Genomic DNA, 23,808 nt, shown 5'->3' with positions numbered 1-23,808 from the left:
ACACACAGTCGGACACGACTGAAGTGACTTACCAGTAGCAGCTAGGTTTATCATAGCTTTTCTTCCAAGGAGCAAATGTCTTTTAATTTCAAGGCTACAGTCACCATCTGCAGTGATTTTAGAGCCCAAGAAAATAGTCTGTCACTATTTCCATTTTTTCCCTGTCTGTTTGCCATGAAATGATGGGACCAGATGCCATGATCTTTGATTTTTGAATGTTGAGTTTTATTTATTTTAAATTTTTATTTTTACTTTATTTTGCTTTACAATACTGTATTGGTTTTGCCATACATTGACATGAATCTGCCACGGGTGTACATGAGTTCCCAATCCTGAACCCCCCTCCCACCTCCCACCCCATATCATCTCTCTGGATCATCCCCGTGCACCAGCCCCAAGCATCCTGTATCCTGTGTTGAACATAGACTGGTGATTCGTTTCTTACCTGATAGTATACACGTTTCAATGCCATTCTCCCAAATCATCCCACCCTCTCCCTCTTCCACAGAGTCTAAAAGTCCGTTCTATACATCTGTGTCTCTTTTGCTGTCTTGCATACAGGGTTATCATTACCATCTTTCTAAATTCCATATATATGTGTTAGTATACTGTATTGGTGTTTTTCTTTCTGGCTTACTTCACTCTGTATAATAGGCTCCAGTTTCATCCACCTCATTAGAACTGATTCAAATGTATTCTTTTTAATGGCTGAGTAATACTCCATTGTGTATATGTACCACAGCTTTCTTATCCATTCATCTGCTGATGGACATCTAGGTTGCTTCCATGTCCTGGCTATTATAAACAATGCTGCAATGAACATTGGAGTACACGTGTCTCTTTCAATTCTGGTTTCCTCGGTGTGTATGCCCAGCAGTGGGATTGCTGGGTCATAAGGCAGTTCTATTTGCAATTTTTTAAGGAATCTCCACACTGTTCTCCATAGTGGCTGTACTAGTTTGCATTCCCACCAACAGTGTAAGAGGGTTCCCTTTTCTCCACACCCTCTCCAGCATTTATTGCTTGTAGACTTTTGGATCACAGCCATTCTGACTGGTGTGAATGGTACCTCATTGTGGTTTTGAGCCAGTATTTTCACTCTCCTCTTTCCATGTCTGGTTCTAACCGTTGCTTCTTGACCTGCATACAGGTTTCTCAGAAGGCAGGTAAGGTGGTCTGATATTCCCATCTCTTTAAGAATTTTCTAGTTTGTTGCAATTCACACAGTGAAAGGCTTTGGTGTAATCAGTGAAGCAGAAGTAGATGTTTTTCTGGAATTCCCTTAGTTTTTCTATGATCCAGTGCATGTTAGCAATTTGATCTCTTGTTCCTCTGCCTTTTCTAAATCTAGCTTGTACATCTGGAAGTTCTTGGTTCATGTACTGTTCAAGACTAGCTTGAAGGATTTTGAGCATTGTGTTTGTATGTGCATATGGTGTGTATAAAAAATTGGTAATGATAACCCTGTATGCGAGAGAGCAAAAGAGACACAGATGTATAGAACGGACTTTTAGACTCTGTGGGAGAGGGAGAGGGAGAGTGTGGGATGATTTGGGAGAATGGCATTGAAACATGTATACTATCATGTAAGAAATGAATCACCAGTCTATGTTCGATACAGGATACAGGATGCTTGGCGCTGGTGCACGGGGATGATCCAGAGAGATGATATGGGGTGGGAGGTGGGAGGGGGGTTCAGGATTGGGAACCCATGTACACCCGTGGCAGATTCATGTCAATGTATGGCAAAACCAATACAGTATTGTGGAGCAAAATAAATAAAAAATTAAAATTAAAAAAATTATTAGTGGTCCTTTAATAAGTATTTTGTGCATGATTGAAGCAAGTTATTTGAAAAATAGGTAAATTTTTTGATGTGTAATTGTTAGTTTTCACTAATTTACAAAGAGGGTTCCAAGTTGATATATGTTTATATTTCTCTCTTTAAAAATGCTTAACGCCTCATCCTTGCAATATTCTTTGAGAGTCTTGGGCATAAGCAGACATTGCTATTATGAAAATGTCCCTCTCTGTGGTCACAAATGACTGAACCAAGGGAAAATAAATCCATTGGATAGACTGAGTATCTTTTTATTTACATATTTGGAGTTAGAATTTATAGGCGGGAGCTTAAATTGAAAAGTCAAATAAAGTTGAAGCAGGAGTGGCATTTTGTTCTATATACATTCTTAGAAGTGAGCATAGAAAGTCATTCTTTAGATACCTAATGCAGTAGGAATTAAAAGAAAAGCCAAGAAAACTATGATGTCATGAAAGGTATAAGGAGTTGTCCCAGTGATTATTTTCCATTTTTATATTTCAGGATTAAGAAATGGACTATGTGTCCTCTCCTTGGATGTCTGGAGATTATCGTTTGTATAGTTAAAATATCTCTTACAAACCACTTTTTTAAAGCTGGTACTAGTTTGATTCTCACAATGATTTATACTCCATTGTTGTTAACCAAGTTTTTTTTTTTTCTTACTTTCCACTAATAGCAAGTAATGGATTCAACTATTAAAAAACTCAATTTTACACAACAGAGGAAAACTCTGGATTAGGGTATCAGTGTGTACGTGATTTCTGTCTCATGACATACCATATCAATAGAATAAATTTACCTAAGGTTGGCACTATAAGAGACAAAATATATATATAGAAAATGCTGCAATATCAAGTACAAAATTTCTGATCATTGCTTGCAATAGTAGAATTTCAATAGTCAGTTAGTTGTCACTGAGAAGAGTCACTTGAAGAGTTGGTTTTGACAGAAACTGGGCTGGAAAAAATCAGCAAAAGAACATATTTCTATGTAAAAGTAAATAATGTTTCATAAATGGAGAATTGATACATGAAATTATATTTAATGAAGACTAATTCAAGTGGCCTGGAGAATAACTTGAAATAGATAAAGACTAGAATTGAGAAAAACCTGTAAAGACTACTAGAGCAATGATGCCAGGAGCCAGCGTGAGGAATCCCACCCGTGACAAGGTCATGCGGCAGAGATCTGATGGGCAAGGCAAGTCAGATCTCAGGGTGTCCCCCTGGTATTTCCTGAGCATGTACCCCCAAAACCAAAAATCTGCTTCTGACACTCTCTGGAAAAAGTCAACTCAGGGCTTTAGTCTTCTGCATTTAAAAGGGATATTTCAGTTGAACCCCCTCTGATAACTCTCTAGCTTGCCTAACAGGTTCCCCCCGCCCCCCGCCCGACCTCTTACAGCTTGTGAATTGCTTGCAGCCCCCCAACCTCGAGAGGCACAAAGCTTAAAAACATCTTAAAGATACAGAGCCTTTTCTAAAGAGCTAAAAATCATTTTGGTGACGGGTTTTCACACTGCTGACTCAATGATTGCCGCCAGGCTTCCATATTCTTTATCTTTTAGGCACCTGGGAGGATGTTAATCAATGTAAATGGGATATGGAAAAAGATATATAGTAGTTTTGATGTTAGCAACATTAGATTTTTGAGTTAATTACTTTTCTTTTGTTATAAATCACTGTACTCCTTTTACTTGTTATAAATTGCTGTATCTTTGCTATGTAAGAATGTAACTTTATTTAGTGTTTCCTGAGAGTGGCACCAGACTTTGGGAAGATCAACACAAATAAGTCTTCTGGTTGACAAACCCTTATCAGAAAAAAGGCTGTAAAATGTTAATTGGCCTTTTGGCCGGAAGATGATGTAAATCACCTAAGACTTGTGTATACAACTAGGTATGCAGAGAGAAAAGCCTGGTTTTGATAAGAGTCTGGGCCTCTAACGCTGCATAATTTTGTATTACCCATTGATCTCTATGTACAATCAAAAAGGTATAAAAGGCTTTTCTGGACAATAGGGGACGGGCCAGTTGCTGGACTGGTTTCTCCCGTGTCTTCTCTTTACTCTAATTTCTGGCTGAATTCCCATCTGGGGCGTGGAGGCTCACCATGTTTACTTACTTGCCCTGGCTTCTAAGATCCACGTGAGAGGGAGCCCAAGGTGGGGCAGCCCCCGCTATTCAAGAGGACGCCGGTGGCCTAACGTAGATGGTGCAAGCTCCTTGTCTGGAACTTTATTGGCTTTCCATGTAAACCAAGTTATTCAGCCTCTTTTCTCCACTTAATTTTCCTACTACACTATTTCTTCCTAATCTAATCTTATATTTATAAATAAATAAGTTTTTTCCTCGCCAACACCGTCCCCGCTTCGAATTCCCTGGATCCACCGGGGCTGGACCCTAGCACAATCCAGAGATAGAATTACAAAGATGGCTACCTTGATGTAGGTGTATGAACAATGAATAATATTTAAATAGCTGATGGAAAAGTATTGTAAGAAAATAATTTTTTTTCTAAGGAGTAAGAAACATTTTATGAGTAATTTTCAAAGTAATGAGTTTATATGTAATTTTACAATGACTGTTAGGTTAAAGAGTGGTTTTAGTCTTGGGAAAAAACAACAAATTTTGTTTTTGCTTGTTAAATTGCTGTCAGTAGTGGATTGACACACAGATGACTGAGGGAAGGGAGTGTTTTGGGACTTGTACTTGGTGAATACCTATTTATAGTAGTTAAAAGTCTGTGTTTGCCTATGTATTTACTGAAAAGATGAGGTAAAAGAGGGAAAAGCAAAACTTTAAAGGATATCAAAGTTGAAATTTTGGGGGGAAAACTAAGTCAAAAGAAGTGATCAAAGCTGTAGGAAGATCTACAGAAGAGTGGGTCACAGCCAGTGAAAATTGAGTTTAGAGGAGGAAAGTCTAGTCAGTGACTAAATACAGCTGAGGGTGAAATGACTGGGTTTGGTCTTCCAACAATCTGTAGCCACTTTAGAACTTTTTCATTACAGGGGAGAAACTGAAAGGCAGATTTCAGCAGAAGAAAGAGGATTCAATGAATGAGTAAATGAAATAGAATGAGTTATTGATAAAATTACAAATTAAGTCTAATATTAAGGGAAACAAAACCAAGTTTAACTCAGTCGTGTCCGACTCTTTGCAACTCGGTGGACTGTAGCCCACCACGCTCCTCTGTCCGTGGGATTTTCCAGGCAAGAGCACTGGAATGGGTTTCCATTCTCTCCAGAGGATCTTCCCGACCCAGAGATCGAACTCAGGTCTCCCGCATTGTAAGCAGGACACTTTACCATCTGAGGCACCAGGGAAGTCCTAATATTACAGGAAACAAAACCAAGCTTCATAACTCAGATTTCTCTTAAATGCAGGACTTTTCATTGAGTGCATTGTTTGCCGTTCTCTTTCATTCATACCCTAGCCTTTTGTACTTTAAATTTTTTCGTTATTATATCCAAATCTTATCTAGAAATGAAGAAAATACTTTTCTTGCAGGGGCAAAATTGAAAATGGCTTCCCCAGAAGCTAAGAGCCTGGTCCCTTTCACCAGAGAGTCTCTTGAAGTTATGGAACAGCATAGTGCTAAAAAGCCCAGTGAGGAAGACAAAGAAGATTTAAAGCCAAACTGTGACTTGGAAGCTGGAAAAGAGCTTCCATTTGTTTATGGAAATCTTCCTCAAGCAATGGTGTCAGAGCCACTGGAAGATGTGGACCCATACTACACTAATAAAAAGGTAAGGATTAATTAAGCTTACTGTGACTATATTTTTATTCATTTTCCAGACATGCAAGAAACTGTAGTTGAGAAAGAGTGAGAAAAGACAGAAGAATAAGTGAAGAGGTCATTTTAAGTTACAGAAAACTATAGACAAGAAATTTCACACATATTTGAGATTTTTGTCAAAACTGATTATTTGCCTGGTAGATTAGTTTGTTTGGGATAACTGTACTTTGTATGTAATAAGCTATACTGGCATACCTTAATGTTTCATTTTATGGGAGCATGATGGTTGACTACTTAAGGGTATTGATTTTAAAATAACTATAATATAAAATTTCACTTATATGTACACCAGTTTCAACTGTTCAACTTGATGTGCTTACTCAGTAGTTAGGGAAGTAAAACCAATCTATATTTCATTCATTAATTTTATTCACTCATACAGTCACATCCTATCTTATTCCCAGAATGATCTGAGAAAATTACTGAATATTTGACAATTCAGCAAGAAGCACAAAATGATAAAAATAAAAATGATTATGCTTAGAAAAGACAGAGATATGTGTGGACTGACAAAGCTGGAATAATCTTGAATTACAGCTTCAGGAACACTTCAGTTTTTACAAGGCAAAAATCCTCTATGAACAGGCAAAAGCAGAGATTAATTCTGAAATAAGGAAGAGATGGGCTGATGATAGAACTGGAACCCTGTAGTTGTTGTAAATTGTGGGAAATGAGATAATGGAGATGACAATGTGGCTTTAATGTGATGGCCAAAGTACTGATATGATCAATGCAGTGTTTAAATAAGATTAATCTAGAGACTTCTACATTACTATTTCATGGTAGTGATAGAGTCAGAAAGATGAAATAGGAGAGAGACTAATCCAGACCTGAAGTCAAGAAGTCTGGATTCTAAGAGTGCCTTGGCGACAGAGGTAACACACTTGAGAAGAAACAGCAGGATTTGAAGACTGTTTAATAATGCCAAGGTTCTGAGCTTGAAAGCTTCTGACAAAAATGAAGTAATTATTAAAAAAAGGTCAAACTTGGGGAAGGTAAAAATTAACCCCATTGTGGACAAATGTAATTTGATATTCTTTGATATTGTAATGAATTCAATACTTTTACCAAATGAGTGAAAATAAAATGAATCAGTCCCAGGTGGCACAAGTCGTGAAGACCCCACCTGTCAATGCAGGAGATGTAAGAGATGCGAGTTCGATCCCTGGATAAGGAAGATCCCCAGGAGGAAGGCATGGCAACCTTCCACTCCAGTATTCTTGCCTGGAGACTCCCAAGACAGAGGAGCCTGGTGGGTTACAGTCCATAAAGTTGCAGAGTCAGACATGACTGAAGGAACTTAGCATGCATGCTGGATGGAAGGCAAGAGATCATTCTGTTAATCACAACTCTTTCAAATACTTTGCATGGTGGAAGCATGTTGACATTTTACAGTATAAATGTATATATTAAAAAGATTCCAATATCCTTATATGCCTTTTATGCTATACATTATATAATGTTATTACATTGTAGTCTATATAATGTTTGCAATGTGTAGTATGAGGGCTTCCCTGATAGTGCATGGATTCAGTCATTGGGTCAGGAAGATCCCTTGGAGAAGGAAATGACAACCAACTCCAGTATTCTAGCCTGGGAAATTCCATGGACAAAGGAGCCAGGCAGGGCTACAGTCCATGGGGTTGCAAAAGAGTCAGATGGGATTTAGGACTAAACAACAACAACAGCAATGTATAATATGGTTATGCATACAGCACATGAATGAATTTTCCAAATGAATATGTATGTATAACAAAAGTGCATATATGTGTGTGTGTATAATTCTGTGTGTTTATATATATACATACCTACACACATATATTATGTGTATCTGTATTTTACACACATATATCTTCACATACACACACACACACACATATATATATAAGTGCTTTTTAAGACACTTCTGATTTTCCTTTTTTGGGGAGAGGTTAATAGTTCAATTTCATGCAAAGATGGGCTCGATAAAGGACAGAAATGGTATGGACCTAACAGAAGCAGAAGATATTAAGAAGAGGTGGCAAGAATACATGGAAGAACTGTACAAAAAAGATCTTCATGACCCAGATAATCATGATGATGTGATCACTAATCTAGAGCCAGACATCTTGGAATGTGAAGTCAAGTGGGCCTTAGAAAGCATCACTACGAACAAAGCTAGTGGAGGTGATGGAATTCCAGTTGAGCTGTTTCAAATCCTGAAAGATGATGCTGTGAAAGTCCTGCACTCAATATGCCAGCACATTTGGAACACTCAGCAGTGGCCACAGGACTGGAAAAGGTCAGTTTTCATTCCAATCCCAAAGAAAGGCAATGCCAAAGAATGCTCAGACTACCGCACAATTGCACTCATCTCACATGCTAGTAAAGTAATGCTCAAAATTCTCCAAGCCAGGCTTCAGCAATACATGAACCGTGAACTCCCTGATGTTCAAGCTGGTTTTAGAAAAGGCAGAGAAACAAGAGTTCAAATTGCCAACATCCGCTGGATCATGGAAAAAGCAAGAGATTTCCAGAAAAAACATCTATTTCTGCTTTATTGACTATGTCAAAGCCTTTGACTGTGTGGATCACAATAAACTGTGGAAAATTCTGAAAGAGATGGGAATACCAGACCACCTGACCTGCCTCTTGAGAAACCTGTATGCAGGTCAGGATGCAACAGTTAGAACTGGACATGGAACAACAGACTGTTTCCAAATAGGAAAAGAAGTATGTCAAGGCTGTATATTGTCACCCTGCTTATTTAACTTCTACACAGAGTACATCATGAGAAACGCTGGGCTGGAAGAAGCACAAGCTGGAATCAAGATTGCCGGGAGAAATATCAATAACCTCAGATATGCAGATGACACCACACTTAAGGCAGAAAGTGAAGAGGAACTAAAAAGCCTCTTGATGAAAGTGAAAGAGGAGAGTGAAAAAGTTGACTTAAAGCTCAACATTCAGAAAACGAAGATCATGGCATCTGGTCCCATCACTTCATGGGAAATAGATGGGGAAACAGTGGAAACAGTGTCAGACTTTATTTTGGGGGGCTCTAAAATCACTGCAGATGGTGATTGCAGCTATGAAATTAAAAGACACTTGCTCCTTGGAAGAAAAGTTATGACCAACCTAGATAGTATATTCAAAAACAGAGACATTACTTTGCCGACTAAGGTCCACCTAGTCAAGGCTATGGTTTCTCCTGTGGTCATGTATGGGTGTGAGAATTGGACTGTGAAGAAGACTGAGCACCGAAGAATTGATGCTTTTGAACTGTGGTGTTGGAGAAGACTCTTGAAGGTCCTTTGGACTGCAAGGAGATCCAACCAGTCCATTCTGAAGGAGATCAACCCTGGGATTTCTTTGGAAGGAATGATGCTAAAGCTGAAGCTCCAGTACTTTGGCCACCTCATGCGAAGAGTTGACTCATTGGAAAAGACTCTGATGCTGGGAGGGATTGGGGGCAGGAGGAGAAGGGGACGGCCAAGGATGAGATGGCTGGATGGCATCACGGACTCGATGGACGTGAGTTTCAGTGAACTTGGGAGTTGGTGATGGACAGGGAGGCCTGGCGTGGTGTGATTCATGGGGTCGCAAAGAGTCGGACATGACTGAGCGACTGAACTGAATAGTTCAACATACCAACAGATTAGTTTTACATGATATAAATTTTTGTGTTAAATATATTTATGTCAATGATAACATACAAGCATGGTTATATACCATAGAAAATTACTGATGATTAAGATAATGTTTTCATGCATTGGGTGGGTCACTTTTACTACTGCAGTCTCATACCTTATTTGCTTCAAAATAAAATTAACTTATTTTACACTGATTGAATTTTAGCATGCTAAAGTGGATACTCTTGAGCCATCAAGCTATAGATTTCTTTCTATTACATCAATTCTGCAGGAAAACTTAACGATTGGTGTGTGGCAAATTGTTTTCTTAGGTAGAACACTGGCAAAAAATGTGTGGTAGATAAGCCTAAATATGAATAAAACTAGTTTAAAAACCTTTCTATTTGACTTACTCTGTAAATGGATATAGAAATTTAAGTATAAATGTTAGACTTCATGACTGAAATGGTCATTGGAAAATGTTGCATAATTGATAAAATCATAAATCTCAGTTCTAATTTCACTTGATTTTCATTTTTTCTTCTTATAGACTTTCATTGTATTAAATAAAAAGAGAACAATATTCAGATTCAATGCTACCTGGTGTACATTGTCTCCTTTCAATTCAATTAGAAGAGCAACCATTAAGATTTTGGTACATCCATATCCTTTTCTGTTGGTTTTAAACTGTACTAACATCAAATGCAATTATTCTATTCAAATATTGCTGCAGTCTTTTTCTCTTTTTAATTAACATATCATTTTATGTCAAACTGAAATCTTGGTTATAATTCCAGGGTGTTCCATATTTGAAAATACATTTAAAATGTATTTTCTAGTGCACACAAGTAGTGATAGCAAATCTTAATCCTCATTGCTTTTCAATATAAATAGTACAATTTTGAAACTTAAGAAACTATGTGATCTCATGTGTGTACATACATATAAACATTATAGAAATGTATTTTAAACATTATTTTTATTACTATTGTTCCTTGACTGTAACTTACCTTTTTCCGACTATTCATTTTGGTTAGCGTCCTGACTGACTGCATATTTATGTCTATGACTGATTTTCCAAAATGGGGGCGAGCATTTCAGTAAGTTATATAATTTTATTATATATAATTGTATATGTGATTATATTTTATATTTAACACGTTGTCTTATAGTACATTATATACTACATATTATGACATGATACAAATTAATATTTATAATTTATATGTAATATCCATTGTACATAATATAATACTTATACATATTCCACAATTGATGAATTTTTTGAATAAAATATATACACATGTTGTTAACCAATTTTAATACTTTTCTTCCCATCATTACTCTTAATTGGATTTTAAATGCTTCTATTTCCCAGCATGTTAGTTTAACAAGATATAGATGCTTGAGCCTTTAGCTATATATGTGTTTATGTCTGTGGCATCATATAAGTGAGGCTTTACTTTTATTCTAATGATTGATATAGTTCAGTGCTTCAGATTTTCTTTACTATTGCAGTCCCACACTAGATTTGTTTCAAACTCAGATAATGTTTATCCTGTCTATCTTTTTATTCCTTTCTGTTCTATTCCTGTTTCCTGAGGGGTATGAGTAGCTTACCTTGCATTAGAATACAAAAATGGAAAGGCCCATTACGTTTTCTAGGGAAGAAGACCTTCTTGATGCCACCCCTCAAGGTTTCTATTCTTAAAATTAGTTAACTTTGGAAGGTAAATATGTATTATACTGATTCACTGTAAAAATTTTTGTATATAGAAAAGTTCTTTCATACTTGCCTACATTTCAGTTACTTATTGCTGGATTCCCAGTGTGGGATAAATTTGATATTTTGTATTTGTTCTTTACTTAAATATATATAAACATAACCCTGGGCTAAAATTTGTTGAAAAAAATTTGATAACCAAATTTCATGGTTAATATTGTAAGACTCAGGAAGCCCTAACTAAAGCCCTATCCTATGGTTGTCTTGTTCCTTGGTTCATTGATTGCCAAATAATTATCATAGACATATATTTCAGAATTATGATATATTGGTTTCATTTTTAATATGAAAAGTCATATGAAAATTATGTGAAATTTTTTCTGCAGGAATACTTTGCTTGGAATTTATACATTTGAAATACTTGTAAAACTCATTGCAAGAGGCATCTGGGCAGGACCTTTTTATTTCTTTGGTGATTCATGGAACTGGCTTGATTTCAGTGTAACTTTATTTGAGTGAGTACTCCTTTTAAGTTGCAAACATCATAATGTTTGCTTGCTAATAAAATGCTTTTCATAAAGAAACATTGAGGTTGACAGAATTTTCTGCCTGTAAAAATTCTGTGAGTACAGAACAATTCATAAATCATAGACATAGTGAGTTCTCTTAGGCAGCTCCGACTGAATTAATCCTGACTATGCATTGAAAATTAAAGGAATGGTATATTATCTCTGTTTTCTACCTGAAGCAAAAACAATAGAGGTTGAATTTTTTGCATTCGAGGTAATTATGTTCGGTGACCAGAAAATATCCTGGAGACTTAGGAGAGGATTCCAGCATATTTGATTCTGTTAATCTATATTGCTTAAGAATAGTAAATATTCTAATTATCAGAATAAGATATTTTATATACATGCACATTTTTCTAGAATGATACTTTGAATTCTAATAATTTACATGTGTATTAATTTTTTTCAATCCTTCTATTTAATGTACTCTATTTTATGGCTAAAGAAATTGTCACAGGCATCAAACTCCTGTTAAAAATAATTTAAAGTAATACTCTATTTGTAGAGTTAGTGTCAAATTTTTTTTTTAAGAAATAACCAAACAGATTAGTTTCTTCCATGTTGTGAGCAGTCAAAAAATAGTAGCTAATATCATTGAAATTATTATCACTACTTCTGCTATCACTGGTATTATTTCTTTTCTTGCCATTGCTATTAGCTAAAACTTGGCTAATGCAACTAAGGGCTCTCAATATGTGAAGGTGCTTTTCTATGAACTATACATTGATTAACTAATTTAATCTCCCCCAAATCCTCAGAATTAGAAAGTACCCTTATCCTTACTTTTTACATTTGAGGAAACTGAGGCAAAATAGGTTAAGTAATTTTTTCATATCACACAACTAGTCAATAGTAGAGCCTATATTTCTAGACCAGCAGGCTGGCTCTAGAGACTGTGTCCTTAACCAACATACATTTTGACTTCTGCTACCATCACTACCGTCATCATCATCACCATCACCATCACCATCATTATCAGCACCAGGAGTTTAAACACTTAGAATGAATCTTATTCCTTTCAAAAGCTATGTATTTTCTTTTTTAACTATATTTTCAAACCAATTAATATTGCAAAATATGAACATAATATAGAGTATTTGATGAAATTTTGACTACTCAAAATGTCAAGCTTTTATAAACTCTCATAATTTGTAGATTAATGTTTACTTGATTACCTTGCACTGTAGAAATCTTTCCCTTCCAATCAATAATAAACCTATTTGCAAAATGCAATAATGAAAGCAAGTGAACATTTGGATGTCTGGTTTTAGAAACAAGCTTCAAATATTATAAAAAGCCAAATGTCAGTAACATAAACTCAATATGATTTCTAAATGACTTTAACTTAATTCCACAGGCATATTTCAAGATATTCACCTCTAAATTTCATTTCAGTATTTAGAATTGTGAGAAATTTGAGAATTTTGAAAATTATTCCTTTAAACCAAGGTAAGAAAAAGCATTGAGTTCTTTGTCTTCATTTTGTTTTATGTACTTCCATGTATTTGTTTGAACAGTCCTGCCATTGCTTGGAGAAATGTTAAGTTAAACAATGTTTCATCTTTGAAATAAATGAATATAAGATCAAATATCAAATTTATTTGTCACTCCTGGAATGGAAAGGAAAAAAATACCACATTTGTTACTTATTTGAAGTGGTTTGAATGCTTATGATAACAAAATGTAGAGCTCAATCAAAATAAGTTCCTTCTCTATTTTTTCTTTAGTTTTATGTCTTAAATATGAAATACTAAAATTGTCGTTAGACTTCTGAATGAATTAACAGTCCAGGCAGTTATCTAATCCATCCTCTTCTTTTCCTCATTGAATCTAAAAGCCAGTTGAAATGAACAAAGTTATATAAAATAAGTACCCTTTTACTCCCAGTGCTTGGATAGGATATAGTCCACATGCCACAGTGGCATTGAGACATGTATACTATCATGTAAGAAACGAATCACTAGTCTAGGTTCGATACAGGATACAGGATGCCTGGGGCTGGTGCACTGGGATGACCCAGAGAGATGATATGGGGAGGGTGGTGGGAGGGGGGTTCAGGGTTGGGAACTCATGTACACCTGTGGTGGATTCATGTGCAAAACCAATACAGTATTATAAAGTAAAAAAATAAAATTAAAAAAAATTTTTTAAAAAGAAGGTTCTGTTAAATAATGTACAGCCATGACCACATTGATGGAAGATGCTGAGGAGTAGTTTACACATCCCATTCCTGAATATGTCTTAGGGAAGCCTACTAATACCTTCTGATTTGTTGTTCAGAATGAATAAAAACAATAAGATAGGAAAACTTCACTCGGAGGTTTTTTGTTTTTTTTTTTTTTGGCTGTTATGAATCAGAAGTTTTATCAAATAGTTGAATGAATAAACCCATGAGCTAGTGTGATAACACCAAAAATAAGATCTGCAAGCAACATTCATCCACTGGAACATCATGAAGATGGCCAGATACATGCATACTCTGTACTTGGAGTCCAGGCTGGGCAAAAGAGTGAAAACATTGCAGAAATGTGATAATAGATGCCTAACCTTGTGGATATGACTTCCCTGGTGGCTCAGACAGTAAAGCGTCTGCCTACAATGTGGAAGACCCAGGTTCAGTCCCTGGGTTGGAAAGATCAGCTGGAGAAGGAAATGGCAACCCACTGCAGTATTCTTGCCTGGAAAATCACATGGACAGAGGAGCCTGGTAGGCTATAGTCCATGGGGTCACAAAGAGTCAGACACAGCTGAGTGACTTCACTTCACTTGTGGATATACTGAAACATTGAATAGTACACATTAAACAGATGAATTGTATGGTTTATAAATTATATCTCAATAAACCTGTTTGATAAAAATGGTCTATGGCATGGTAGCTTCACCAAGCACAGGGAAGAAACCAGCAATGAGAAATGTCCTTGCAGGAATTTCCACAGTCTTAGTTCTTTTACTACTCCCCACAAATTACTGGAACATAAGTTGTATCACCTTCATCTTCATCTTAGAATTAAAGGTAAAGATTACAGAGGAATTCAGGTAAATCCAAGTAGAATACAGTGACTAGAATTGGGAGCAGACAGGCTGGTATGAATTGCTCTTTTTTTTTCCAAAGAGAAAACAACCAAGGCACATACTGGTTATACAATGTGTATGAAAACAAGGAAGAAAGGAAAACACACTATTCAAGAGAATGAACAAAATCCTTTTTCCTCTTAAAAATGTACTCTAAGGCATAAAGTGTAAGCCAGTTTATAAAAGTGAATATAATTGAGTTAAAATTGTCTGTCAAGATGTAGAGATTTGGGCTTCTTTGGGATCCAAGTGCTGATTAACAATCCGCCTGCCTGTCCCCCTGCAGGGGACATGGGTTTGATCCCTGGTCCAGGAGGATCCTAGACGGCACTGGGCAACCAAGCCCATGTGCCACAGCTAGAGAGTAGTCCCCTCCTCGCCATAACTAGAGAAAACCCGCTGACCAAGCAGAGCCAAAATTAAAAATTAATTAATTAAAGAAATATACTTTAAAATTAAATCAGAAATGTTAGAATCCACAAAAGATACACCTAAACTAAAACAAAATGAAAGTTTAAAAGTAAAAAGAAGGAGAAAGTTATACCAGGAAATCAGAATCAAAATTGACATATGGTTCAGAGCTTTGAATGGTAAATAGCAATGAATGGAAAAAAGCAATGAAAATTATTAACACATTTGAGTCTATAAAGTGTGATGGTGACTTCTTTTTATCTTCGATTAAAATATTGACACTAAAATTAAAGCTCCATAAGAAGCTTGATTATAGATATCCTGTACAGAATATATTTATGTCATAGTAATATTAATAACAATATTTGTATTTATATATGTATATTTTAATTTATATATATTCTATAATATCACTATTATTAATAAAATATTTGCATGAGTTTATGTTTATATGCACACATACCTTCTTACTTATATTTAAGAATTTCCATTCCTAAAGATAATTTCAACAAAACAATGTGAAATTTTTTTTCAGTACAAAATATACACAGGACTCATGACAGTGATCAAATAAAAAATACACAGTGCAAAGACACATATTTTAAAAGATTTTTATGGTGATCATGGCAATAATATCAAATTAAAATATCTCATTTTTCTTCTAATAAATTGGCAGTGATATTTTCTAAAATGTCCTACCTTTAGTAAGGCATGACTATATATTTATAGTCTTTGGTTATGCATTGGTTCAAAATTTCTTTAAAAATTTTGAAAAATATCTCAAATACTGGGACACAGAAATTCCATTTTTAATGTAATACTTTTAAAAGACTTGCACATAGCAAAACAATTCATAGTGTAATTCCAAGTAGCAAAAGTAGCTGTAAATGTGTATTTCAGGATGATAACAATTAAAATTTTATATTTATTCTAGGTATCATATTTCTTTAATCGCAGGAATAACTTTCAGTCAGTTCAGTCACTCAGTCATATCTGACTCTTTGTGATCAATGGACGGTAGTGTGCCAGGCTTTACTGTCCATGACCTACTCCCAGAGCTTGTTCAAACTCCTGTCCATCGAGTCCATGATGCCATCCAACCGTCTCATCCTCTATCGTCATTTTCTCCTCCTGCTTTCAGTCTTTCCCAGCATCAGGGTCCTTTCCAATGAGTCCATTCTTTGCATCATATGTCCAAAGTATTTAAGCTTCAGCTTCAGCTTCAGCATCAGTCCTTCCAGTGAATATTCAGGGCTGATTTTCTTTAGGATTGACTGGTTTGATCTCCTTGCAGTCCAAGGGACTCTCAAGAGTCTTCTCCAACACCACAGTTCAAGAGCATCAGTTCTTGAGCACTCAGCCTTCTTTATGGTCCAACTCTCACATCTATACATAACTACGGGAAAAACCATAGCTTTGACTAGACAAACCTTTGTGGACTAGTAATGTCTCTGCTTTTTAATATGTTGTCTAGGTTGCTCATAGCTTTTCTTCCAAGAAGCAAGCATCTTTTCATGGCTGCAGTCAGCATCTGCAGTGATTTTGGAGCCCCCCAAAATAAAGTCTGTCACTGTTTCCATTGTTTCCTCTTCTATTTGCTATGAAGTGATGGGATTGGATGCCATGATCTTAGTTTTTTGAGTGCTGAGTTTTAAGCCAGTTTTTTTCACTCTCCTCTTTCTCTTTTATCAAGAGACTCTTTAGTTTATTTTCACTTTCTGCTGTAAGGGTGCTATCTGCCACATATCAGAGGTTATTGATATTTCTCTCAGCAATCTTGATTCCAGCTTGTGCTTCATCCAGCCCAGCATTATGCATGATATACTCTGCATATAAGTTAATAAGCAGGGTGACACTATTCGGCCTTTACCTACTCCTTTCCCAATTTGGAACCAGTCTGTTAGCTGACTGTATAGTCTCCATATTTGTCTGTGAAGAATATAATCAATCTGATTTCGGTGTTGACCATCTCGTGGTGTCCATGTGTAGAGTCATCTCTTGTGTTGTTGGGAGAGGGTGTTTTCTATGATCAGTGTGTTCTTTTGGCAAAACTCTGTTAGCCTTTGCTTTTCTTCATTTTGTACTCCAAGGTCAAACTTGCCTGTTACTCCAGATATCTCTTGACTTCCTACTTTGCTTTCCAGTCCCCTACGATGAAAAGGACATCTTTTTTTGGTATTAGTTCTAGATGGTCTTCTAGGTCATCATAGAACCATTCAACTTCAGCTTCTTCAACTTTAGTGGTTGTGGAATAGACTTGGATTACTGTGATATTGAATAGTTTGCCTTGGAAACAAATAGAGATCATTCTGTTGTTTTTGAGATTGAACCCAAGTATTTTAAAGTTAGTTTTATTTGAGGACACTCTTTTCTAATAACTTTTCTATTAAGCTCAAGAAATCTAATCATCTGAGGATGTCATTTAAAAAAAAATAGATTTTCAATTCTCACAATGATGTATGAAATAAGTATATTTATTCTCTCTTAAAAATAATTAAAGAAAAACATTAAACTGTTGGTAACTTGCTCAACATCATGGAGTTGGTATATTTTCATCCATTATTGGAGGAAAGAAGAGTTAAGGTAGTTTCATCTATGAAGTGTAATTATGGGGTATTTGCTATTTTTTCTTGCTTTCCATATTTTCAGAATTGAGCATGTATTAATAGTTAGAAAAATGAGTGTCCATAAATGAAACTAACATTGAAGTTGAATTCTTAATCAACAAGTATTCTGGTATAAATACAGTGATATATAATCACAGTTGTATGTTATTCCATTTCTATTCATAAAATTTTTTCATGTTTTATTTAATGAGCTGCAAAATTGAGTTCATCAAAAGATAATAAAAACGTATCAGTTCAGTTCAGTTCAGTTCAATCGCTCAGTCGTGTCCGATTCTTTGCGACCCCATGAATTGCAGCATGCCAAGCCTCCCTGTCCATCACCAACTCCCGGAGTTCACTCAAACTCACATCCATGGAGTCGGTGATGCCATCCAGCCATCTCATCCTCTGTTGTCCCCTTCTCCTCCTGCCCCCAATTCCTCCCAGCATCAGAGTCTTTTCCAATGAGTCAACTCTTCACTAGAGGTGGCCAAAGTAATGGAGTTTCAGCTTTAGCATCATTCCTTCCGAAGAACACCCAGGACTGATCTCCTTTAGAATGTATAGAATACTGCTATTTCAAACTATTTCTTTTTTCAACAACATTTGCAACTGATGTTGATTTATAACTCAGTGCCTTTACCTGTGCTTATAAATAATGTGATTAGTATGAAAAATAGTAACCAAGAGAGGAGGCCTGTTCTTTATGTAGTAAAAAAGAAACAAGTAAAAGTACTAAAGTATCTCTGAATTATTGCCAGATGTAATAAATTAGCAATAATACATAAATCTCAAAGTTTAGCATGTTATTTGTTTTATTTATCCGATCTAGGTAATGATAAATGAAATTATAAAACACAAAGCTATTGATTTCAATGGCATCTGCATTCGCCATGGGAGAAGTTTGCTAATGCTGCTTTACTAAAGTATTTTATTTTACCAAAAACAAACCTTTCTCTTTTCAGGAATGAAGTCTTTTGTAGCGATACTCATCCATTGTTTGAAGAAACTCACTGTGGTCGTTATCCTAACTCTCTTTTTTCTGAGTGTATTTTCTCTAATTGGGATGGGGCTCTTCATGGGCAATCTGAAGCATAAATGTTTGCGATGGCCCCAAGAAAATGAAACTGACATGCTGAATAACAGAACTGGAAACCCATATTATATTCGAGGTAAGACTCCCTTGCCATCTATATCAAAAAGCGTTCTTCACAGAAATGTTGAACCTTCAATTTCTGAACAAATTCAACTTCAGAACAATCTTCATGTAAATACTTACGTACTAATGCTCAAGTACTAATTTGGATCATATTCCTTTATCAGGATGATAAAGTTCCATGTCTTCAGACAGTTATATCAGGGAAACCTAAGTTTGGAATTGTTAAAACTCACAAACTTTATCATTTCAAAAATAAATAAATATGACCAAAGCTTTCTAGATTGAGAGAAAATGGTAGGCTACAAACTCCTTCCTTCTTGCTGTAGAGAAGGATGTTCATCTGTATAGATGTAATTGGGTTTTAGATATGCTGTTCACTCAAAATTAAATACAAAATATCATGTCTTTCCTATTTTTCTAGAAACTGAAAACTTTTATTATTTGGAAGGAGAAAGATATGCTCTTCTTTGTGGCAACAGATCAGATGCTAGGTAAGTGGTATTAATGTTTTCTTCTATCAAGTCTGTATTGTAATGGAGAGTGGAGTTGGGCTCTTCACTGCTCAAAAGCCAATAAGAGGCCATTTAGTGAAAAGGGAAGTTTGCTTTATTTTAGACGCTAGCAACAGAGGGGAGGGTAGACTGTTGATCAAAGGCTGACTCTCCGTCTGCCCCGACAATCGGGGCAAGAGGGACGGAGCTACATGCAAAAATAGCAAGTCAGTTCTGACAGTCATCTTGGAATTGGTCATCCGTGGTCTGACCAGCCTCGTGTTGATTGTTTTAAGTATGATTAATTTTCGGATCCAGGGTTGCTTGGTCTCAATTTCCTTGAAACGAATTCTTAGAATTACGGCAGCTTATGGGTACCTGGTGGCTTAGTGGTAAAGAATCCATCTGGCAGTGCAGGAGATGCTGGCTTGATCCCTGGGTCGCGAAGATCCCCTGAAGGAGGAAATGGCAACCCTCCAGTATTGTGAACAGAGGAGTCTAGTGGGCTACATGGAGTCTCAAGAGAGTCAGAAACGACTTAGTGACTAAACAACAATAGGACTTAAAATAATTCTTCAGTGAGATGACAAAACTCTCAAGTCTTCAGTTCAGTTCAGTTCAGTCGCTCAGTCATGTCTGACTCTGCGACCCCATGCACTGCAGCACGCCAGGCCTCCCTGTCCATCACCAACTTCTGGAGCTTGTTCAAACTCATGTTCATCGAGTCAGTGATGCCATCCAACCATCTCATCCTCTGTCGTCCCCTTTTCTCCCCGCCTTCTATCTTTCCCAGCATCAGGGTCTTTTCTAATGAGTTAGTTCTTCGCATCAGGTGGCCAAAGTATTGGAGTTTCAGCTTCAGCATGAGTCCTTCTAATGAATATTCAGGACTGATTTCTTTTAGGATGGACTGGTTGGATCTCCTGGCAGTCCAAGGGACTCTCAAGAGTTTTCTCCAACACCACACTTCAAAAGCATCAATTCTCTGGTGCTCAGCTTTCTTTATAGTCCAACTCTCACATCCATACATGACTATTGGAAAAACTTATTTTCTTATAATTTCAGATGAAGAGATAAAGTTGAAATAGAGTGCTTCTCAGCAGTACAATGGCTCAATTCCTTGTGTTGCTTTCCTCAGTTGGAATGACTTAGCACCCATCTGAAACTCAGTTCTTAGAGGCTCTGGGCCAGAGATAGAGAAAAAGCACAGAGGGGCAGGAGAATGAGTTATGTAGTTTAGTTGTAGTAAAGTGATTTAGGGGGCTTCCCAGAGGCTTCTCTTGTGGCTGGGATGATAAGAGTCCACCGGACACTCTTTCAGGAGACCTGGGTTCGATCCCTGGAGGAGGGCATGGCAATACACTCCAGTATTCTTGCCCAAAGAATCCCATGGACAGAGAAGTCTGGTAGGCTACATTTGACGGAGTCGCATAGAGTCGGACACGACTGAGTGACTAACACACACAAACACACAGGGGGCTTCTCAGGTGGCACTGGTGGTAAAGAACTCGCCTGCCAATTAGAACTTGGTTCAATCCTTGGGTCGGGAAGATCCCCTGGAGTAGGAAATGGCAACTTGCTCCAGTATTCTTGCCTGGAGAATCCCATGGAGAAAGGAGCCTGGCAGGCTATAGTCCATAGGGTCACAAATAGTCAGACACGACTGATGCAACAGTGTATACAAGGTGATTTAGACATTTTATTGCTTATTCAACCTTTTTACCCCTTTACTGCTGGGCTCCCACTCTATTTTCAAGTCCAGATTTTGAATCCATCTCATTGTATCTGCACCATCCCACTTGAGCTAAATCTTTCTGTGGACATTCCAAACTAGATTTGACGTGACATGCATGTTCAAGATACCAAGTCATGGATAATCAGAATGACAATGATATAGTATACCTAGGCCAGAAGAGAATGTCAGTCTTTCACCTGCAGCCATTATACTTTGCCGTATGATAAAGTGTCCCAAAAGTTAGTGTTTTAAAACAAGAACAAAAATTCATCTGTTCAGATTCTTATAGGTCAGCAGTTTAGCAAGCCTCAACACACAAGTACTTTTTAAACCTCTATTTGTATCACATTTGTTAGCCATTAGCATATATGGAAAGCAAGTCACATGGCCAAAGCTCCAATAATGTGGGAGGGAACTACAGAGAGGTGATGAGGGAGGAAGCATGATTTATTGGGCCACTACTTTCATAATGGACCACAAGAACCAAACCCCAGTAGGTAAAATTATGAAGACTCCATGAAAGGAAATGAAATAAATATTTAATCTGATCTTTCTACCAAAGTGCTGTTACTGTTTATAAATTATTGATGAACAATGTTTTCTCACTCTTTAAATAATGGTATCTAAGGTTGTGAGGTGAGATCATTTAAAAATTAAACTCTCAACTACTGCAGTTTTATTTTTATCAATGTCATTTTCCACCAGTTATACTTTCACTTTGATTTTGGGTCGTAAAGAAATCTTTAACAAAGACTTGGCAAAAACCATTTGTGAGGCCCTGTTGTCTTTTAGTTTAATTAATGCTGTTCACTTATATCAGCTGAAAATCTAACTCATATGCAACATTTTTTCGCTGGGAATTGTTTGGGAGAAAACCACGCCCCGTGAAAGAGGGAGCCCTTTATTATTCATGGGTAGATATTCTGTATTTGTGATTTAACCTTGATCTAAAAGTCACCTGAGTAAGCAGTTTTTCTTTTCTTTATCTTAATTAGTCAGTGTCCTGAAGGATATGTGTGTGTAAAAGCTGGTGTAAATCCTGATGATGGCTACACAAATTTTGACAGCTTTGGCTGGGCCTTATTAGCTCTATTTCGGTTAATGACTCAGGATTACCCTGAAGCACTTTATCACCAGGTAAGAACACAGAATCTGCACTGCACGTAAGGATGATGCCATGTTCCTCCTTTCTAAAATAATGATCAAATGTAATGTACTTTATTAAATTTTTGTGTGGAGAAGAATTTGAGGCCAGAAGAATATAGAATTATTCAACGTCAAACTGTATGTAAACACTGAGCCCACGTCAGTGTTCTTATGCATTGGTATCTTATTTAATCTTTGAAACAATCCTACAAGGTCAGGGTTTAAATATGTGCATATGCTTTAACATGAAGACCCTAAGATCAAAGCAGGCAGATACCTTCCCCAAAGTTAAAACACATGTATCTACCAGAGATCACTGTACTACTCTGTGGTCTTATATATTTGACATTAACTAGAGAGCATTTCTAGGTGCTAATTTCAGACAAAAAATTTGAACCTATGATATTACCATCTGTTAAGAAATTGTTGGGACTTCCCTGGTGGTCCAGTGGCTAAGACTCTGAGCTCCCAATTCAGGGGGAGTCAATTTGATCCCTGGTCAAGAAACCCCGTGTATTGCAACTAAGAATTCACATGCTGAAACTAAAAATTATTCATGCTTACAATGTACTATTTCTTTTTAATTCTTCTATTTCTTCTCATCCTCTTTTGATAGTCAGTCATGCTCCAGTTATAGTAACAGAAAGCTTATTGTTACGAGACTTGAAATAAAAATTCTGAGCCTCCTTTCATAATTGATTTGTGTGCCATAGTTTCTCAGAAGGATATAATATATACTCATTAAAAATGTAGATTCAGCTTTTCTTTTAAGAAAAGAAAAGTGGAATATGCAGTGTTTTTTAGCAGCATAGTTAATATCAAAATATATTAGGTTAAATAATTACTTTAAATTCCAAAAGTATGTGCAGTTGAAGAATACTCTTTTTAAACACACGTGTACTGTACTTTTTATGATTGATTTGATAAATTATGTTGTGTATGTGCATATGTGTGTGTTTACAGGCCATTAATAATGATAAGAATAATGTAATATATTTTTAGCACAAAGATTCATAATATATTATTAAATGAAAATCAAGTAACCAAGCATGCTTGTAGGAAAGTTATATTTCTAGTAGAAGTACTTAAAATATTACAAGTGATTGTTTTCTTTATGCAAACTATATTTTTCTAATTTTGAAAGAGTAGTATATTGTTATTTGTCAAACTTTTTGACAAGTATCATGCCTCCTCCACAACCCTAGGAACTTCTTATTTCTGAAATAATCTTACCATGTTATCCTCTTCAAAATCCTCCAGTGATTCCCAAATGTCTATAGGATGAAGTTCAGTATCCAAATGCGTGGTCCATAGCACCCTTTAAGATGTAGTCTCTGCATTCATATTTGCTTGTTCAGCATTTCTGCCCACTAGGAGACAAACGATCTAAAAAGTATTTTGTTTTATTTTAATTTTTGTGTTCTCAGCATCTAACATATAAAAATGCTTAATAAAATTTTAATAAACAAAAAATTTAAGTGAATATTTATGAATTGTTTACTTTATATATAATAGTGAATGTCTTGCCTTTTATTTACAGCTTACAAAGTGTATAAGTTAATTTACTTGTTAGCAGTGGTTTAAAAGAAATCCCATCACACACCAGGGAAATGAGACATCAGTCTGGGAGTGCCCTGATTCTGGAGTCTTTCAAGACATTATT

At 36.3% G+C, this 23,808-nt stretch overlaps 1 protein-coding gene across 1 annotated transcript in view; it reads left to right on the top strand.

Moving 5' to 3' along the window:
- Window positions 1-23,808, top strand: part of SCN7A (sodium voltage-gated channel alpha subunit 7) — an 84,153-nt gene that overhangs the window by 15,201 nt on the left and 45,144 nt on the right. The window contains exons 2-9 of the mRNA XM_040229264.1: window positions 5,334-5,572; window positions 9,784-9,896; window positions 10,244-10,333; window positions 11,343-11,471; window positions 12,883-12,974; window positions 18,580-18,786; window positions 19,195-19,264; window positions 21,995-22,136. Coding sequence (XP_040085198.1) covers window positions 5,334-5,572; window positions 9,784-9,896; window positions 10,244-10,333; window positions 11,343-11,471; window positions 12,883-12,974; window positions 18,580-18,786; window positions 19,195-19,264; window positions 21,995-22,136 — 1,082 coding nt within the window. The remainder of the gene's footprint in view (window positions 1-5,333; window positions 5,573-9,783; window positions 9,897-10,243; window positions 10,334-11,342; window positions 11,472-12,882; window positions 12,975-18,579; window positions 18,787-19,194; window positions 19,265-21,994; window positions 22,137-23,808) is intronic.

This window comes from Oryx dammah, unplaced genomic scaffold, assembly GCF_014754425.2.
Source record: "Oryx dammah isolate SB20612 unplaced genomic scaffold, SCBI_Odam_1.1 HiC_scaffold_27, whole genome shotgun sequence".
In the NCBI taxonomy this organism is placed as follows: domain Eukaryota; kingdom Metazoa; phylum Chordata; class Mammalia; order Artiodactyla; family Bovidae; genus Oryx; species Oryx dammah.
This window is presented reverse-complemented; position numbering and strand designations above follow the sequence as displayed.